At 36.6% G+C, this 20,649-nt stretch overlaps 1 protein-coding gene across 1 annotated transcript in view; it reads left to right on the plus strand.

Moving 5' to 3' along the window:
• The window catches only part of LOC124723005 (kinesin-like protein KIF3A), a 116,300-nt gene that overhangs the window by 9,921 nt on the left and 85,730 nt on the right, over positions 1-20,649 (plus strand). Inside the window, exons 4-6 of the mRNA XM_047248182.1 lie at positions 10,740-10,930; positions 13,604-13,743; positions 20,395-20,592. Coding sequence (XP_047104138.1) covers positions 10,740-10,930; positions 13,604-13,743; positions 20,395-20,592 — 529 coding nt within the window. The remainder of the gene's footprint in view (positions 1-10,739; positions 10,931-13,603; positions 13,744-20,394; positions 20,593-20,649) is intronic.

The following is a 20,649-nucleotide window of genomic DNA, read 5'->3' on the forward strand; positions in this document are numbered from 1 at the left end:
CTGACACACCGGTGTCAATGTGTTCTTTTTTCCATTTCCAGGAGTGTATTATAAAAAACCTGATTTCCTTGTAGTCTCCTTGTCAGTACATACAAAAACTACTGATACAAACACGTTATGTAGATTGCAATGTTCATACACAAACAAACATATATCTCAAACTGGCCAATCTATATTACTAAAATGCTATACTGGAACCCATTACTGATTGCGGTGTAGCGGTAACAAAAGTTTGATTTTTAATACTCCACATATTTAATGACAAAATTTAAAATGCTGTTATACTCTGCTCAGTTAGAAGTATGCTCTTACATTAAAAAATAACACAGTAAGACATGTATTACAGCTAGAAACTGTGTATTTGTCTTGAGGCAACGTAACTCACAGCACAAATATACAGACTAAATTCATCCAGTATTTGAGAATGAAAGTGCTTGTTGTCTTCCGACAAAGATTACATGTAATTTCAAACACTTACGAAACTTTTTCTCGCTGGTACCAACCACAAAAATGATGGAAGAAAAGAAGTTTATCGTTTGCAGTATTTTTGCTGTTTTTGAAATAAAACTTCAGCATCAGACATGATGTTTTGATTTATTATTTCTTTACTACTAACTCTGTTCACAACACAGTTTACAGACAGTATCCATATATACCATTTAACTTTCATGCAAAATTATGTCATTGTACAACATGCAGTTCAGGAGATATGAAGTCTAAACATTTAGATTCATAAAAAAAAAGAAACAGTTTCTACTTAAATCTTCAGCATCAGGCATGACATTTTAACTTAGTACTTCTTTAGTGTGAACACTATTTGCAGACAATATCTACCTATTGTTTCTTGAAGTTTTCATGGGAAATCAAATACTTCCTCTTTTTCAGGAGCGCATGTAGGATATTATTAACTAGAGTATCATTATATTGACTGACAGCCTTTCAACCATTCTCAGTGTGAGTCATTTGTGTTAAAAGTTCTGCAAGAGACTCATCTCAGAAATGGCTGAAAGGTTATAAGCCGAAAAAATGGATACACCAGTTAAGGATATCAAGGATATCCCACGTGCACTCCCAAAAGGTGATGGACTGTAACATTATATCACTGAATGTACCAGAAAAATTATGTCATTGTACAACACATAGTACGGGAGATACGACATTGTAAACATTGAGTTGTGTGAAAACTAGTTTTGCAGCAATGGGGTGCTAATTACCCAGTTTATATTCATCTGATGTTTTGTAATGAGAACACTTAACAATGCCCGACAAACTTTAAGCACAATTTCAAACATTCTGTAAACTTTTTTTTTCACTTACATGCTTAAACGCAAATATTTAACACTTTTGTAAAGTAATCAGATGTTTGAAGCAGTTTTATGCATAGCAGCTAGGTTCTTCAAAGACAGGAGGGTGAATACTATTGTAGTACGCGAACACTAATATATTACAGTATTATTAAAATAACCACTTTTAGAATATAACGTGAACATAAGACTTCCTTTTTGTTTGTTTAATCACCTGATAGCTATAGACCGTAGGCATTGTTTGAGGCGCTTGCCTCCAAAGTTTCATAAAAATGAAAACCTCTGTATTAAAAATATGTAATAAAGTGAGAATATGAGTTCCAGCTTCATCAAATTTTTAACATGATTAAGTTTTGGAGACCACTGTAATAAATAAATTAAAGAAAGGACATTCCTCGCTTAGATAAGCTATAACAGGCATAATAAATAATATAATGTGCAGAAAGTTGGTGTGTGGAGTTTTCTTTGGGATGAACATGAAAATGCGCTGCTGGGGAAAAAACTAGGGTAAAATACTAAGTACACGTATTTGGTGTCACATGTTTGCTTGCAGTAAGCATTAAACTTTATAGTTGTTTCATTGTTATGTACATTAATGATTACTTTTTTTTACAGAAAAAGAAAACATGGTAAAGTTTATTAAAAAAAAGATTACTACTTAGCTGTGGCATTTTATTTTCTGTTTACATTTAAAATTTATGATCTGAATAAGAACATGAATTGTAAACATATCTGGAACAGTGTTTCAAAGAAGATGCACGTTCCTGTGACAAACAATAACATAATCTCATTCAGATTCATTATTACAGTATAAAATTTCATAGCAATTGATGACTTCATCTTTTAACATAACCCTCCCTCCTTCCCTATCAACGTCCCTATCGTCTGTGTGGACATGTAGGCTTAATGAAAAAGAAGTATTTTTGGCATAGGAACTTGGTTAAGGGAAACTGTTCTCTGATCAGTCAAGACTGTCTTAATTTTTATTGTTGGAAGCCTAAATGTGACAAGTTTTACAACAACTGTTACTTCTGTAGGATTTAGGTTCTGCTTTGGGTTTTATTCTGCAAGTTGTAGTGATGGTCGTTCTGAGAGTGTGACATACGAAACAGATAGTTCGTGTCCAGTGTGAGAGCAATGATTGTTTGACTTGGGAGGATTTTCTCTGAAGATTTCTATCATCTTGTTGGGGAGTGGTTTTTTTTGTGGCACAAATATAAAGCTGGTAGCCAGTAGACAAAAATTAATAAATTGGACTATAGACTGAAACATATTCTTTCCCTGAAAATGAAAAGTTCAATAGTATTTTAATGTGGCGATGTGCGAGTTGTTCAAGAATAATGGCTTCAATGTGCTAGGTCTTGGAAAAATGTGATATCACAGTGTAGGAGTGTCGTGCAGAGCAAGCAGAGATAGTTTGGGATTGCCTCTGCTATATTAATGTATCTCTGTAGAACTGTCTTGATAGGTGTAATTACTGTCTTTATGGTAGAAACTATCCTTCAATGACGAATCATAAATTCCTCACCCCTAGCTGTGCTTCACCTTATTCACGCAGATCCCTTTTTTATGACGCCAATCTCATTGTGATTGATAAAGCTATCATCTTCAGCATTGAAATAGGTCTCAACTAGCCATCCTCCTTGTAGACATAGGATTTACAATTGTCATAACGTCCACATTGAGTGAGTTTCTACCAACTTTGTCACCTCCACCTACAAGCTTTGCTGAATCCAATTTCACAAGTCCACCTTGACCTCCAGTGAATGCTTATATACCTTTCTGGCCACCCCTTAAATTAGCCATGTCAAATCAGTTAATAACTGTGCTGATGTGGGACAATGGCACAAGAAAAATAAGAATAATTCTACCTTGTAAAGGCTACAGACTAAGAAGCAAAACCAAAGTGTAAGTCAAATGGGGTTTTTGTTATCTACATCCTTTAAGGAATCCATCAAAAATGCTGGCATCAAACTGACAAGAATGCCATGTACTGCACATTGCAAACACTGTCTGTAGGTGTTAGAGCAAAGGATAAACTGTCACAAGAGTCCACCAGTGGTACTACATAAATTATAACAAACATATAATCACAATTTGACTCCTGTGGCAGCTTATCACAGTCAGAGGGTTCAAACAAATTCCAAGACAGTTACTGTAAAAAAATCAGGAGAGAATTCATTCCTCATTATTGCCAAATCCAGTTTGTGCCTCGTCTCTGATGACCTTGTCGTCAATGAGATTTTAAACTCTATCTTTCCAAGTGTCATCTTATTTTTCCCCTGAGATATGATATAAGAGAGTTCTTACTTAAGGATCTGAAAACTGTATAATATTACTAGTCTCATATTTGTATACATGGAACATGTACTTACAATGAAATGGAGTTGCAGTATTTGAAGAGGAAACTGTGATACATCCTTTTTCTGTCAACATTGAGTTTAAGAATTGACTGTCTGAGGAGACTTTTTTAGAATAACCCACAATCATAGCTCTGAAATTAATGTTTTGAGCTTATTTATTTTTTAACTATATGATTTATCCGAGGTAATATTTGAAGTTATGACACAATTTGTCACCATTTCATGTACGAAAAAGTATATTATACACTGATTTACATGAAGAATAACTACAGAAATTGCTTCAGAATTTGCAAGCATGATATCAGGATACAACTGACAGGAATTCAACCTGACACTATAACTCATTAATGAGCCATAGCATCAAGGTCCAAACATTTTTTTAAATTGATTTGAAATTAAACTGGTGCTTTTGTAACTCTATTCATTGTTAGTACATAAACAACAAGTAAGTAAATGGTAATTGAGATCTTCATTTTCAATTTTTATCAACTTAAGACTGATTGGTAAGTTGGCCTTGCTGTGCCATATATATATATATAAAAAAAAAATCAATAGTGTCATATCTCATAGGGGAACTTGAAACTTTAGCGCAGGGTAGGAGCATGTAGAGGAACTATGGCTCAACGAATAATTGACCATGCCCTGGATAATACGTACTCAGTAGAACAGTTCATAATGGGAGGGACCCTCACTGGTATACAGTCAGGTTTCAGTGACTACTGTAGCATAATATCGTCAAATGATCTTTCACAAAGCCCAGAGGAATTGTGGTTGTATGTAAAGGCTGCCAGTGGCCCCTAAGTTAGTGTCCAGTCCCTAGCGAATGAGACAGGAACTAAAATTGAGGATAGCAAAGCCAAAGCTGAAATCCTTAACTCTGTTTTCAAATGTTCCTTTAGAGAGGAAGACCCAGGGGAATTGCCCCAATTTAATCTTTGTACCACTGGAAAGATAACTGAAATCAGTATAAGTGTCATTGGTGTTGAGAAGCAACTGAAATCATTAAAATTGTACAAAACTCCAGGGCCCGATGGAATACCTATCATATTCTAAATTGAATTTGCAGTTGAGTTAGCCCCTCTTCTAACTATAGTATCATTGATCGCTTGAACAAAAAACTGTGCCCAGTAGGCAGAAGAAAGCACAGGTCACACCTGTCTACAAAAAATTAGTAAAAGTGGGCCACAAAACTACTACATTTGACAATCTCTTTGTTGTAGAATCTTAGAACATATTCTGGACTCAAACACATGAAGTATCGTGAACAGAATGACCTCTCAATCGATCATGTGAAACCCAACTTGTACCTTCCTCACATGACATCTGAAAGCTTTGGATCAATTTAGTCAGGTAGATGCGGTATTTCATGATTTGCGAAAAGCATTTCACTCATACTACACCTATGCTTATTGTCAAAAGTTCAATCATATGGGGTATCAAGTGAAATTTGTGACTGGATTAAGGACTTTTCAGTAGAAAGAGTGCAGCATGTTATTTTGGATGAAGAGTCATTGTTAGATGTAGAAGTAACTTTGTGTCTGCCCCAGGGAGGTGTGTTGGGACGCTTGCTGTTCATGTTGTATATTAATGACCTGGCAGACAATATTAATAGTAACCTGAGACTTTCTGCTGATGATGCAGCTATCTATAATGAAATACTCTCTGAAAGAAGCTGCATAAATATTCAGTAGATCTTGATAAGATTTAAAAGTTGTACAAAGATTGGCAACTTACTTTGAATGTTTAGAAATGTAAAATTGTGCACTTCACAAAACAAAAAAAACATAGTATCCTGTGACTACAATGTCAATGAGTCACAGTTGGAATTGGCCTACTCATACCTGGGTGCTGGGTGTACACTTTGTAGGGATATGAAATAGAATGATTACATAGGCTCTGCTGTGAGTAAACAGGTGGTACACGTCATTTTATTGCTAGAATACTGGGGAAAAGCAATCAGACTTCAAAGAAGATTGCTTACGAATCACTCATGTGACCCATTCTAGAATATTTCTCAGTTGTGTGGGACCTGTACCAAACAGGACTAACAGGATATTGAACATGTACAGAGAAGGGCAGCACGAATAGTCACATGTTTGTTTGACCTGTGGGAGAGGGTTAAGGTGGTGCTGAAAGAACTGAACTGGCATACTCTAGAAGATAGATGTAAACTATCCCAAGATAGCCTACTAACAAAGTTTCAAGCAGCTGCCTTAAATGATGACTCTAGCAATACACTACAACCCCCAATGTATCACTCACATAGGGATCATGAGGACAAGATTAGAATAATTACAGCATGCACAGAGGCATTCGAACATTCTCCCCATGCTCCATTCTTGAATGGAACAGGAAGAATCCCTGATAACTGGTACAATAGGACAGACCCTGTGCCATGCATTTCACAGTGATTTGCAGAGTATTAATATAGATGTAAATTCAGACCTGAGGACTTCTAAAGATTTACATTTCAGTGGGTCTGCCATTAACAAAACGGTAAGAAATGCTTTTGTAGAACATCCTTGGATTGTTTTTTCAATGAAATATTATATTTCATTCACTGTTTGCATTTTCTGCTTCTTTATAAGTCTATCTGTAGTTGTTTCATGCCAAGTCAACTGCATCAATCACTATCTGGACTGTGAGGTGTATTCTTGTGTTAAATCCTCTTGTTGTTACATCATATGTCACATATCAGTGTATCACTGCTAATCAGAATGGCAGAAGTATCTTTATCATTTTGTATTCATGCATTATATTTTCTTTGAAAAGATGCACTCAATATGAAATCTGCTCTGTTAGTCATTCTTTGGGAAGGCAAGAAACAAGATCATATTTTTGTGAATAATCTCCCATGCATAGTCTGGAAATGTGTCTTCTGTTCTTACTGCCAGATTTTTGTTGTTTTTCTGATGTCTTGTTGTAGGAAAATAATGACAGATATGCAATGGATCTATTTGCGCAACAGCTTTATTTAGTGCTCAACAAACAGTTGTGCTCTAAGTTGCCTTCAGCTGTCACCATGCTTTCATTGCCATTTCTCATTGCATGTGACAAATGTGCTACAATTCATTATTGATTAATTACGACATTCACTGTGATATAGTTTTTGGGTTGTGTATGTGAGACAGTGTATGATTTACAGATTTGTGAGAAATGTGGTTAAATAAATTTCAAGAATATATTGTGGAACAATGAGGGTTGAATCATCAGAAGTAGTGTTATGAAATGTTACAGAAATTTTTATTAGTCAAATTCTTCCACTTAGTCCTAAGACAAAAAAAACTTGTGTATGTGGAAATGCAGTATCCAACAGTAGTAGTCAGACTGAAAAATCGGGAAATGTAACTGGAAGATATTCCCAATATTAGTGAACAAGCCCTTGATGTGTTACATGCAAATTGAGCTTCATATACAAAATGTTATGAAAAGTGGAGTATACTGAAAAAAGGATTAATTCTTATGGAAAAATAAGCTACTTGTGAAATATTGGACTGTTTACCAAACCGCTTTGCTTTAGTGCTTGCCAAAAAGTTTGGTTTATAAACTTTTTATAAAAAAAAGAAAAGAAAAGAAAAAACGAATGCCCTGAGGCATCAACGAATGGACACAGTTCTCACAGATTAGAGTGCAAGAATGAAATGGAGAGAAGAATAGACTTCAAATAATTTTTGATTCTGAAAAGAGGGTTATAATACACCACATCAGATATGGATACTGGTTTGTTCAAAATGTTACTTTTATTAAGCAAAAAGGTGGTTGATATTGTGAGTCATTAAAGAATATGAGACACTACAAAGTGTTTCAAGAACATTATTGATAAATTATTCAACACATCTGGTTTTGTAATAGATCAAGCTCCACATTGCACAACTATAGCTCCATTATCATGAAATCCATCTATGGAATTCAGGGAGGGCTCTATAATTAGATAGTTGCAAACCAATAACTTTGAGATTCCATCAAATGCCATGTCTTGCAACAAATTTTCGAAGCTAGATCTATTGAAACAAGTGTAACCACAAACTTGTAATGTAGATTCAGCCCCATACAGTTTCTCAGGGCAGTTAACAATGCCAAAATGGTAAAGGAAGACATCATTTTTAAGTTAACTGACACACTGCAGCTGTTGGGCTGCCCTCTCTGAGATGTTTCCCAAGTATCTGGTAGAATTCTGTGACGCATGTGCATAAACTCAAAAAAGAAAGTGAAAACAAGCTTGTTCTGACATTAGTCACTGCTGACAGGTGGATAACTAACATAGTATCAGTGTTTCAGATAGTTGTGAAAGGTGTAGATGTTTAACTTGTAATTCTCCTCCGCAAAATTAATTAAAATTAATCACTAAATTTAGCAGCATCAAGTTTAAATTACTGTTACACATATCCACATTTCAATTTTCATACTGGCCAGTTGATTCCTCACCTTAATATTATTGTAGTACATAGTACCTACCCGAACATGATGCATGCGTTTCAGCCTCCATGTATTACTGCTTTCCTTGTATGAAAAGACAATAAGAACTGTGTTGCAGAGTGGCTTTATGAAGTCTGCTTGTTTTAAGTAACGATAAATTTCTTCAGTGTGTGGCAACTTCATATCTCAGGTAATTTGCATACCACTCGATAAAGAAGTGTCAGTTGAAAGTTTGTAGGTACCTGTCTTTTGCAATCCAACTTGAAGTGTTATTGGTTCACATGAAATAAATCTTTTCTTTTTTTTTAAATTATGTATACCATTAGTGCTGACTGATTCCTCTGTTACTTCGTGGTAGCACAACCTCACAAATATAATGAAATGCACAAAATTGTGGGTTTTTTAAATGTATTTAAAGTGTTTCAAAAGCAATGCTGGCCATTGCCATGAATTCCTTGGTATAATTGGGAAATGTATATGGAATATGTAGTGTCAATAAAAAATTTGTGTAAGACTGTGACTTTAATCCACATTTCCTGCAGTCACTTCAGACATCAGGCTCTCCGAGCCTTGACTATAACTGCCATTGTTCCATATGTTTCCAAACAATACTACCAGATATTTTCATTACCAGAAGTTTACTCATGGGTTTATGCAGGATAAGCATCAGCAGAGGAATGGAGTCTGAGGAAGTCCATTGCTTACCATGCCACAAGGGATGTACAGGGTGTCCCATTTATCTTGACAACCTCATATAATTTTTGTTCAGAAGCAAAATAAAAAGAAAACTGATTTTAACAGTGTCTGCTTGAACATTTACACACAACTTTCCTTGTGATTCTTTTCTTCCATTGTGGCCTGTGTCTTTCTGAACAGGAGTTAACCAAGACCTCCTGACAGAACACTTCTCTCAGATCTGTAAAAAAAGTTTACAAGAAAGGATACACAAACTTGATGATTAGAAGTACCCTTGATATCAGCAGTGGAAATCTCCATTAACTTGTTGCATTATTTTCTTGTTGAGAGGCCATAAAATATTATGCATGAGTGTACTAAATGTGAACATTTTAAATAATGATGTGTATTCATTACATGTCCCTGTAACTGACATAATTAGGGTATTTTAACAGTTCTCAGCTTCTTTTGTCCATTTAGTGATTACTTTAAGGGGAGTATACATAAATAGGAAGGGCATATGCAACTAGAAATGACAGTCATTAAAGAGTGTGGGCATAAGCACAAGTTATTCAAAGACTGCATGTAGAATGTTTAATTTTTATCATTTTTAATGTTTTTAGACCTTTGTTTCATTGAAATATGATTACAGAATCGGTCACTAAAATAACTCAGAAATGCCAAAGTAATAATAATAATATCACCAAATGCATGAGAATTTATTTCATTTTATGAAGTTTAATAATGGCCGAGAAAATGAGAAGGTGTAGGCATGACTATCAACAAGAAGCGATGTGGAACAATGTCAACAGTAAGTGTTACACAGCCTTGTGTTCATTGAATTGGTGCTGCTCTTTCTTTGAACTATTTCTTGTTGGTGGGCAGAAATCTCACAAACGAGTAGCTGCACATTCATGTCAGGATTTTAAATCCCAGCTTGTTAACAACTGGCCTAAACGAGCTTTGTAAATTAACACTGTGTGTGGGACTGATGGATTGCTCTAGACTGACAGTATATTTTGTGCCTCATAAGAGCTTCAACAAAATATTATTTGAAATTAATTAAACACAATAAAATGAAGTGAATGAATCAATGGGGATGCAATCAATGGAACTACTATTGCATGAAATGATACCTGAAAGCAGGAACCTGGATTTGAGTTCCAGCTCTGCACAAATATATGCTACATATTGAGCATGTTTCAGTGGTTTTCACAGATGTCATTCATATCATTGCATTTTCATTATTTCTCCCCAAACAGTCCATCATTTCATACTCTTTGCATTTAATTCAATTCATGTACAGGGTGTACCATTTATCTTCACCACCTAAATATTTTTTTGTCCAGAAATGAAATATGTGTGTAAAGCAACTGTTGTTTACCTACCCAGGGGATATTAACCAGCATGATTGTCTTTCTTGTAACTTCGTTCATTATGAATACATGAACAGTAGTACATTTTTTTTTTTTTTTTTAACAGTGCCTTATATTTTTTATTTGGTAATCCACTTCCTCTTCCAGGCCAGTTTCATGGGCTTTCCTTTCCATATATACTGCATTAAAGTGAGCAAGAAATAGACAAAAGAAGCTGACAAGTGTCAAAATATTGTAATAATGTTAGTAATGAACAGATCGCACATCATTATTCAAAATGACGACATTTAGTACACTCGTGCATATACCTTAATATTTTATGGCCTTTCAGCAAGTGAATAATCCAACAAGTCATTGGAGATTTCTACTGCTGCTATCAAAGAGTTCTTCAAATCACAAATCGTCAGTATTTGTGTATACCATTTTGCAAACCTGAGAGTAATGTTCTACTGTCAGAAACACTTGGATAAGCCCTGTTCGGAAAACCAAAGGCCACAATGAAAGAACTAAGTCACAAGAAAAGCTATGCGAAAATGATCTGGCACTATGAAAGAAATTCAGACATGGACATGAATGAGAACTTGAACAATTATTTCTTTTTTCAGGTTTTTAGTAAGAGTTTCATATATAGAAATATACAATGAAGAAATACGTGACCTTTTGGGAAAGGACCAGGCAGCACGTTTAGAAGTGAAAGAACGCCCTGATATAGGTGTATATGTCAAAGATTTATCTGGATATGTGGTGAATAATGCTGATGATATGGAGCGTGTAATGAAACTTGGAAACAAGAATCGTAAGTTGATTGATACTTTTCACTTTTTAAAGGGCTTATTAGTGTGCAACTAATGAGTAGTGCTCATCGTTTTTAATGTAACTACAGAAAGAACAATGCAGTTGTTTTTTCAAAGGTTGCACCTTCATAAAGTGAGTTGTAATGGAAAATTTGATTGTGTGACTTCCATTTTCCCAGCATATATAGATAAAGAAAAGACTGAGATAGTTGGTTGCATGTGAAAGAAATGCTTTCCCTTGTTTAACAAAGTGTGAATTTTGCATTCTTGAAGTACGATAAATTATTTTACTGTAACACATTTCCAGTTTGAGACAGATAATCGGCTACATTTTCCAGAGGATGTTGATATGAAAGCATTATGTACAGTTTGTTTTGTCACCTGCATGTTTAGACATAAACCTGATTTTCAAGACTAGTTGTGACACATTATCAGAGTCTAGTATTCCTGCCTATTTTGCAGATACGAATGAACAAAAGGGCAACAGGCCTGTTCCCTTCATTATATCATACTGAGTTAATGATTTATATGTATTCACAGAAGGCATTAATTATTGATCATCTAGCATAACAGAAACTAAGGCTATTTAACAGTATTCACTTGTAATTTATCACCATAATATCACTTTTTCATAGTTTCTTTCTTCCTACTAGCCATGTATAGTTGTTGTCACACGTTAACTGCAGCTTTTCTGGATGAAATGGCTGACCTGTGGCTGCTTCCTGTGTATGCCAAATAATTCCAATTCTTGATTTTTGTATGTTTATGGATTTTGTATCCTTTTATATATGGTTAAGAATGAAGAACTTAGAAAGTATATGGTCCAGGATGCTTTGTGCTGCATAATGAAATTCCATATCTGCTTTAGTTGCTGCCGAAGTTGTTGCTGTCTGTAGCCACCGTTCATCCATACGTCATTTTTGCAGGTGTCACAGTCATTTTATTTTGTGTTCTTGGATGTCCATTTCTCATTGTGGCAGCTTTAGGAATTCCAGATATGTGTAGTAGCCAAGAGGTGTCCGCATAATGAGCTCTAGTAAACTAACCAAATTCCATGAGGAAAAACAAAGTACCATTGCAAGATTCTTCATCATTGAACCTGTCTGGTAGCTAGCAAAGGCAAACAGAATAGATGTAGTCAACAGTGCTGGTGCTGGAGTGGTGCATCCTTCCCGCCCCCCCCCCCCCCCAATCACCGCCACCAACGTAACTATCTCTGACAGGTATGTAGTAATAGCACTACCAGATACTAAAGATAGCTATGGGTTTGATGTTCAAGACTGATAAATCCTAAGTTCAAAATATTGTACGTACTTCAAAACTTCTTATCGGTTTTCAGAGTGTGAAATGTTGTATTTGTCTCATTGAGATCTATAATACTTGTAGTAGGTATTCTTCATCTCAATCTGTACCCCACAAGCCACTGTGTGGTGTGTGGCAGGGGGCACCACAGACTAGTTGTTTCCTGTTCCACTCGCAGATAGATTGAGGGCAAAAACGACTGCCTATATGCCTCCGTATTAGCCCTAATTTCTCAAATGTTATCTTTGTCGTCCTTACGTGAAATGTATGTTGGTGGCAGTAGGATCATTCTGGAATCAGCTTCAAATACCAGTTCTCTAACTTTTCTCAATAGTATTCCTCAAAAAAATGTCGCCTTCCCTCCAGAGATTCTTAGAGTTCTGAAACCATCTTCTGAATCCATCTTCCGAATTGCTTTGCTGTCTTCCTTTAATCTGAGCTGGTGTGAATCCCAAACACTCAAGCAGTACTCAAGAATAAGTCACACTAGTTTTTTATGTGCGGTCTCCTTTACTTTCCCAAAATTCTCCCAATCGACCAAAGTCACCATTCATCTTCCATACAGCAATCCTCAGATGCTCGTTCCATTTCGTATTGCTTTGCATTATTATGCCCAGATATTTAAACAACATGACTGTCTCGAGCATTAACTTAAATTTTTCTGTGTTTAGAGCCAGCTGCCCTGTGTACCAGAGAATGGTCAGCAAACAGCCGCAGGTTGCCACCCACCCTGTTCACCAAATCTCATATGTATATATCATTTGAAAACATGAAGTTGATACTGATATCTGTGTAATTAATATAGCTGTAATGAGGAATTCTTGAAAGAAACAGATAGTTAGTTACATGTTCCATAGATAATTTGAAAGATTTTTTTATTGAAATGATGTAGAAAAAGTCCGTTTAGAAGGTATGTAAATATTATTAGTGTTAACATTAATGAACACATTATTTTTTAGTCATACTCCAACTACATTTAAAAACAAGTTTGTTTTTAAAAGCTGTTAGTTGTTAAATAGAAATTCGTCCATGGAATAGAAGGAGTTGTCCAGAAGAAATGATTTAGATTTAAAACTTGCTTTGCTACCCTTCAGACATTTAATGTTATGGGATAAATGTTCAAAAAAAATTTTTACTGCATATTGAGCTCCTTTCTGAACCACTGACATCTTTCATAATGGGTAATGAATTTCACTTTTTCCTCTAATGTTGTAGGTATGGACATCACTGTTCTTCTTAAATTGCGATGGATTATTTATAATGATAAACATGTCTGTAATATTAAAATTTTATTTATTATATTTATGTGGTATTGTCAAGCAATGTTGCAAGCTTGAAAGTTGTTAAATTGTTGTCATGGTTTCAACCTTCAGGCGTCATCGGTTCGACAGCGATGAACTCTGCGAGCTCCCGTTCTCATGCTATTTTCACAATTACTATAGAGAATGGTGATCTGGGGGAAGATGGAAGGCAACATATAAAAATGGGAAAGCTCCATCTTGTAGATCTTGCTGTAAGTTCCACTAATAATTAGTTGTAGATTAAGTTAATTATACTGTGTTATAAATGAAAGAATATTTACGTTATCTTTCATGTAAATGGTAAAGGTAACAATTTATTTTTTACGCGAGGCGAGACTTTTGGAAAATGTAGCTCTCTCTCTCTCTCTCTCTCTCTCTCTCTCTCTCTCTCTCGGGTGTGTGTGTGTGTGGGGGGGGGGGGGGGGGGGGGCGCGGCATGCGCGCGAGCTTGGTGGCTGAGACATTGTAGCCATGTACTAGTGAGCTCTGAAAAGTTTAGCAGAACATTGTATGTCTTCTTTATGTGCTTATCACCTCCTTAATGCTTCAGATCTGTATGGTGAGTTGTTACTTCTTCCATTACTCATTTGTTTTATAATTTATTTGAAAGCTAAAATTAGAATATTAATGTGGTACTTGTATGAAAAAGTGATGTAGTAACTTTGCAATGTAGTCAGGTAAGTTTGCTAGCTATTAAAATTAGTGTTAATGAAGTTAATTCCTGTTGTGACATCTTACAGTTTTGGAGCAATGCATGGATAGTATGTTACAGTCCTGAGTGAGAGGAGAATGCAGTTCATATGGTTTTCTTGTAAACTTACTTTGTAGGAAATTACATGTAAGTAGGTGACTGTTGAGTGAAAGTTGTGTCCGTGAATGTAGTTTCACGTGGGTTCAGGGCAAAAAGAATGCAAATAAAAGGAGATTATATTGTGAATAAAATAGTGCTCTCACAACCCTTTACCCTCAAAAATGTAAATGGATATAATTCATTGCAAGTCAAGAGTTATAAAGAAGTCTTTAGCGGATTTGAGTCACCCTGGAGTCTGCTGCTAATAGGCGTGCAGAGGTATTTAAAACAATCATATTTTCATCATTATTGTTTCAGGATTGCGTGAAGTCACACTCAATAATCACACAACGTGTTTGTGGCCCCTTACATCTCTGTCTACTGTTATAAGTGAATTGTATAATCACTTGTGTATCTTTGGGTAGGAAAAATCTTTTCTTATTTAGTCTAGGTTTCTGATCAGCCTTTTATCCTCACAGTTTATTTAATGCACTTGATGAGGGTTTCAAAATGTCAGACCATAAGACAATTCTGTTTATACAAAAACGTACTGCACTTCAATTTTTAATGTTTCTGTTCTGCCTCATTACAGAAGCAATACACAATTAAGGAAAATATTTCATCTGTACTGCCCTGTAAGAAATCAAAGAACAGTTTTCTCCCCCAGAAATGTTGTTTGAACTCTTATTATTTTCATGTTAATCCATAGCGTTACTTCATGTACATGTGCTGCCAACAGGTTGCTATACGCAACATATGTATATGAATTCCATGTAGGATTGTGAGTATCATCAGATTATAGTATTCCACATCAACTCTGTAGTGTTTGTCAGTGATGTGTCGTCCAGTTTCAAGATGTCTCAAGATGATTTTTCAAAGAAGTTTGCATAATATTCTGCTATCCTGCTCCTTTAACCTGCGTGTAAAACAATACGTTGTAGCTGAAACAGGTGTTGAAAATAACCCAAATTCTAACAGATCTTTCCTTGCCATACCCCTTTATAACACTTGATGGAAAATTAGTTAAGTCTGTAGAGAGATGTCGTCAGTTGTGATACTGGTGGATAATAGGTGAAGAAAGTATTCAGCAATGTCACGCCATGTTGTGGCAGAATTTTTATAGAAATACTGAAAAGATTGTTACTTGCAATTAATACATTACATATGTGTTAAGAGCCTTAATGATCAAATGGTGGAGGTCTCAAATTATGAGAAGAGGTTGTCAGTAACAGGATGTTGGTACAAATTCCTTTTGGGTGAAGGTCAGCATATTACACCATATTACTGCCCAGCTATTTTCACTAGTAGCTTGTTAAATTGTATTCAGACCAGTGCTGATCTTGTGCGGAATCTGTAAACTAATAGGCCTATTTATCCAAATTACTGTTTTACTTAAAAATATGTGTTGCTGTCTTGTGCAGGGTATTCCATCTCCCTCTTTCCCAGTACGTACAGAATTTGTCATACTACCTACCCAGTCAATCACCACTGTCATTTATGTAAAATGTTATTTGTCATTCATACACAAGACGCAAAGAACTATCTTCAAACTAGAATACTATTAAATAAGAAGATAAAACTATCAGTATCATATGAGAGTGCTTGTAACTTTATAGATCCATGTAAATGGCCTGACATACGTGCAGTTCGAAGCTTTGCATAGCTACGCTTATTGCCCATGCACAGTCCAATATAATAAGATTTAAAACAGTGTGTGATGTTTTATCCCTTATGTTGTGTACATAGTTCCGCGTAGTCAGCACGTACACAACTTTCCCACTAGAGTGCGCCCTGCTAAGCACAACAGCGCAGGCGCAGCGCTCGTCCATCTCCGCACTACAAGATGGTGCTGCCATAGAGACGGACCAAATTCTGCTTCCGCCAATCCGCGTATTAATATGTAACGCAGCCAATGAGATTGCTGCTAATGTAGAACCTTTTCTCCTCACGGATCACACTCGCGCAGTGATACATGAACGCGCGAGGTATTATAACGAGTGTACAGACCTCCGATTAGTCAGTCAGCATTAGTCTGCATTTGTCTGTACCAGTCTGCACGAGTTCTACATTTGTCTGTACCAGTCTATAGTCAAGTTTCCATCTGCGCCTAATAACATTACCATATTCCTGTACATAGCCATGAAGATAAATGTATAGACACTTTTGTCAAGTATCAGAGATATGTGAGAATAAGATTAACATACCAATACCAAGGGAACTTCAGATTGTCAATTGTCAGTAGCATCCAGAACCAAGTTAAGTAATTTTTATGCTTGTTATCATTTTAATAAATGTGTGTGAAAATTAATCAAGTTCTGTTTAAAGTTGGTCACTGTCAATCTGCTACTCTAAGCGTGCAATTGGCATTTCTATCGTCTGACCTAACAGCAGAAGATAAACACGCCACGATAAGACCACGAGACATAGTGCTGACACTCGCCTACTTCGTTAGAGCGACAAGTCGAATAATCTGATGGTGTGTGTACTGAAGGTCTTACAGTATGCACACTACACCTTAGAAGCTGCAAACAATGAAAATCATCTTATCTACCAGTGTTCACTTGCAGATAATGCTGGATGCAAAGGAAGTATGTAGCTTGCCCACTGCAGTGTGATGTTTCAGCAAAACCATCAACCGAGCAAGGTTGTGCAGTGGTTAGCACACTGAACTCGCATTCGGGAGGACGACGGTTCGGACCCGTGTCCGCCCATCCTGATTTAGGTTTTCTGTGATTTCTCTAAATTGCTTCAGGCAAATGCCAGGATGGTTCCATCAAAAGGGCATGGCTGACTTTCTTCCACATCCTTCCCCAACTGATGGGACTGATGACCTCAGTGTGTGGTCCCCTCCCTCAAATAAATCAGTCAACCAACCAACCAAAAACGATCAGTTACAGTTTCAGCGAGTACGGGCTATAGGCTAGTACCTGATACAACAACACAATTTGGAAAAAGAAGTTGGCTTTTGGACATAAAGACAGTAGTACATTTAAGTCTCTGATTCCAGCTTTCTCCCTGAAAAATGTCAAGGTTCAACTGATTCTGGCTCACTGATGAACATACTGTCCCTCTAAACAGACTTACAGTTGTGTCTGCCATCATTCTTGTATTTTTTGAAGTTATTTTTATTGTGCAGAGTCTGTTAGCAAACAGAAGAGCAAGAAGGTGAGTCCTCACACTCTCTACCCAGCTATGTCACAAACAACACCTACAGGCTGTTTCAAAAAGTTATACTGGCCCTTCTGTGGTACGCGTTTTAAATCAGTGGAAATGCAGAGTGCCTGGAGAGTGTGTATTTTTCATAAATGCATTAACAGTATTGGAATACAAAAATTCGTAACTGATTTAAGTAACACAAGAAACACACACAAACAGAATTTATGTGACTACAGTGGCATTCTTATTATTCCTGTATGACACTTACAGCATTATCCTAGGAAAGATTTAGCCCCCCTCTTCCCAAAAGTGCTGCTCACTCTTCAGTTTACAGTTGGACTATATCAGTATATTCACAAATCTCCACAACCCTGTATGTTGAAACTTTGTTTTATCTTGATACTGCTTACACCTGTAAAGCTAACTGCATCCATGAGATGTTAATGTGCCTGTGTCTGGGAGTTAACCCAGCCACCCATTGCATGTGTGTGGAATGCTCTGTCCCAGTGTCAACCATGTATACCCAGCCTGAAATATTCTTGTACGAGGTTTGTTCAAAAAATCCGGAACTTTGTCCACAAAATTTTTCTACATTTACCATTTACTTATTGTGTGTGGTCTTGTCTGAAATACTCTCCTTCACAATTGATAAGCTGTTCCCAATACTGTTTCCACTTGCAGAAGCTGTCTTGGTGTGCCTCTTGCTTGATCACATGAAATTCTGTTTGCAGATTTTCTTTTCTCTCATCTATTCTTGAGAATCTTCATCATTTCAACGGGGTTTTCAACTTTGAAAATAATAAAAGTCCGCAGAGGCCAGGTCTGGAGAGTATGGAGGATGAGGCACCACAGTGATTTAGTTTTTTGTACAATTGTCACACACCAACAGGGATGAATGTGCAGGTGCGTTATCATGATCCAAGAGCCACGGATTATCTCGCCACATTTCAGGCCGTTTCCTTGTAGGCATCGCAACATGTCCCAATAGTACCATCGATATGTCCCTATGGCACCAGTTCATAATGAACTAATCCTTCAAAGTTTAAGAAAACTATCAGCATGACTTTGACATTTGATCTGACCTCACGAGCTTTTTTTGGTCTTGAAGAAGATTTTCTGACCCATTGAGAAGACTGAACCTTCGCCTCAACACCATAACTATAAACTGCTGTCTCATCTACAGTTATGATTATCTTAAGGAACATCATATTCTCGTTTGTGCGATCCAAAAGCTCTTCGCAGATTGTGAGGCAAAGGTCTTTCTGGTCTTGACTCGTGAACCATGGGATGAACTTAACGGCAACATGATGCATTCCAAAATGCTGTGTCAGGATTTCATGACATGATCCAACTGAAATGTTACATTCTTCTGCAATCTCTTGGACAGTCAATCTTCAATTGGCACACACAATTTCTTTGACGTTCCTTACATGAGCGTCGTCAGTAGACTTCAAAGGGCCCCCTAAATGAGGGACATCTTTAACTTCCATCCAGCCTTTTTTAAACCGTGTGAACCTCTCATAACACTGAGTTTGGGTAAGCACTCGTTACCATAGGCTTCCTTCATCATCTGGTTTTCTTGAGTTTCATGCAAAATTTAATGTAGATGCTTGCTCCTCTAACTCTGCCATCTTGAAATTCGTGAACTATGCAACACAATGTGCTACTGATTACAGCACTGAACAATAACTAACAGACATACAACAATGAAACTTCCAACAGTTGCACATTAAACAGAGACTTGCAGAGGGATGCTCTAACACACCATTGCCACAAAATTACGAATGTTCCGGAATTTTTTGAACAGACCTCATATGCAGTTGTGCAAAGAGTGGTGGATGTACATGAGAGACTACTTGGACCCCTTGTGATGAAGCCTTTCATTGAATTGCTTTCTTTACAGATGCATATCTACAGTCTCATTAACGTTATTTGTAAGTTGACATCTGTCATTATAATGTTATTACTATGGCTGTCATTCATATGCTTCTCAGGTAAGGTCCATAAAATAGGTAGTAGATGGCCTGCACAGGTAGAGTATTCTATTGCCTGCTGCAACTTCAGAAACTTATACAAACCCTGGACAGTGCTTAACTTTCCAGTTGTTAAATAAGATTTGTTCCAAGTGTGTCAGATGCTGTACACTGTTCGAATGCAGCAAGTGAACTGATGCTTCGTCATGACAAAGTGGCAAGGTCAGCCTGTTGATGTTGAAAGTAGTAATTAATTTTGATCAGACCATATGTTTGTTTCATACTTGAAGACAAAACACTTCTAATTTTCTGTCAACATTGAAAGGAAGGCTACATTTTAATGTTATTGTTAGTGGGGCACAGATAGAGAAGAGAATCAACCATACCTTTGTTGAAGAAATTGTACTGTCATTTACACAAAGTGCATTAGAGGATACCATAAGGCACCTGTCTTTATAACTGAGTAGGCAGCATGTCTGACTGCAACGCAGTAGACCTAGGTTAAATCTCCAATACTGCCCTTGGTGCAAGGACTGGAGTAGAGCCCACTCAGTCTCATATCAAGAGCTGATGTTAGTGGCTGGGAGTAGGGTGCTGACCATATTCTCTCCTGGAACTACCATCCAATAAAATGAGCCTGTAGGCCTCGTGTCTTTCAAGGACAATTGTGTCATAGTATTTAATTTGGTTTGGATACTAGTGTCCTGAAATGCCTGTTTTTCTTATTCTTTTTCATTTGAATTTGAAATGGACAGGTCTGCTTATTTTTCCAACCTTGTTTGTGGAGGGGATGAGGTACAAAAATTGACTCATGATTAGAACTGTGGAACCCATTGTTAAAATAATTGTAAACAAATAATTTGTAATTTTTGTTCCAGTAAATATGTGATAATTTTGTATCGTTCTATGCAGAGAAGATGTACAATATTTGTTGTTCTTTCTAGGGCTCTGAGAGACAGAGTAAAACTGGAGCAACTGGCATACGTTTCAAGGAGGCAACTAAAATAAATCTTTCATTATCAACACTTGGAAATGTAATATCTGCCCTTGTAGATGGTAAATGCACACACATTCCCTACCGCAACTCAAAACTTACAAGACTGCTTCAAGATTCACTCGGTGGAAACTCAAAGACTGTTATGGTATGATTTCAACTTAAGGGTGTTTATTGTCAATGAAAAAGGCTAATTGAAATAAAT

The sequence above is a fragment of the Schistocerca piceifrons genome, chromosome X, assembly GCF_021461385.2.
Source record: "Schistocerca piceifrons isolate TAMUIC-IGC-003096 chromosome X, iqSchPice1.1, whole genome shotgun sequence".
Taxonomy (NCBI): Eukaryota; Metazoa; Arthropoda; class Insecta; order Orthoptera; family Acrididae; genus Schistocerca; species Schistocerca piceifrons.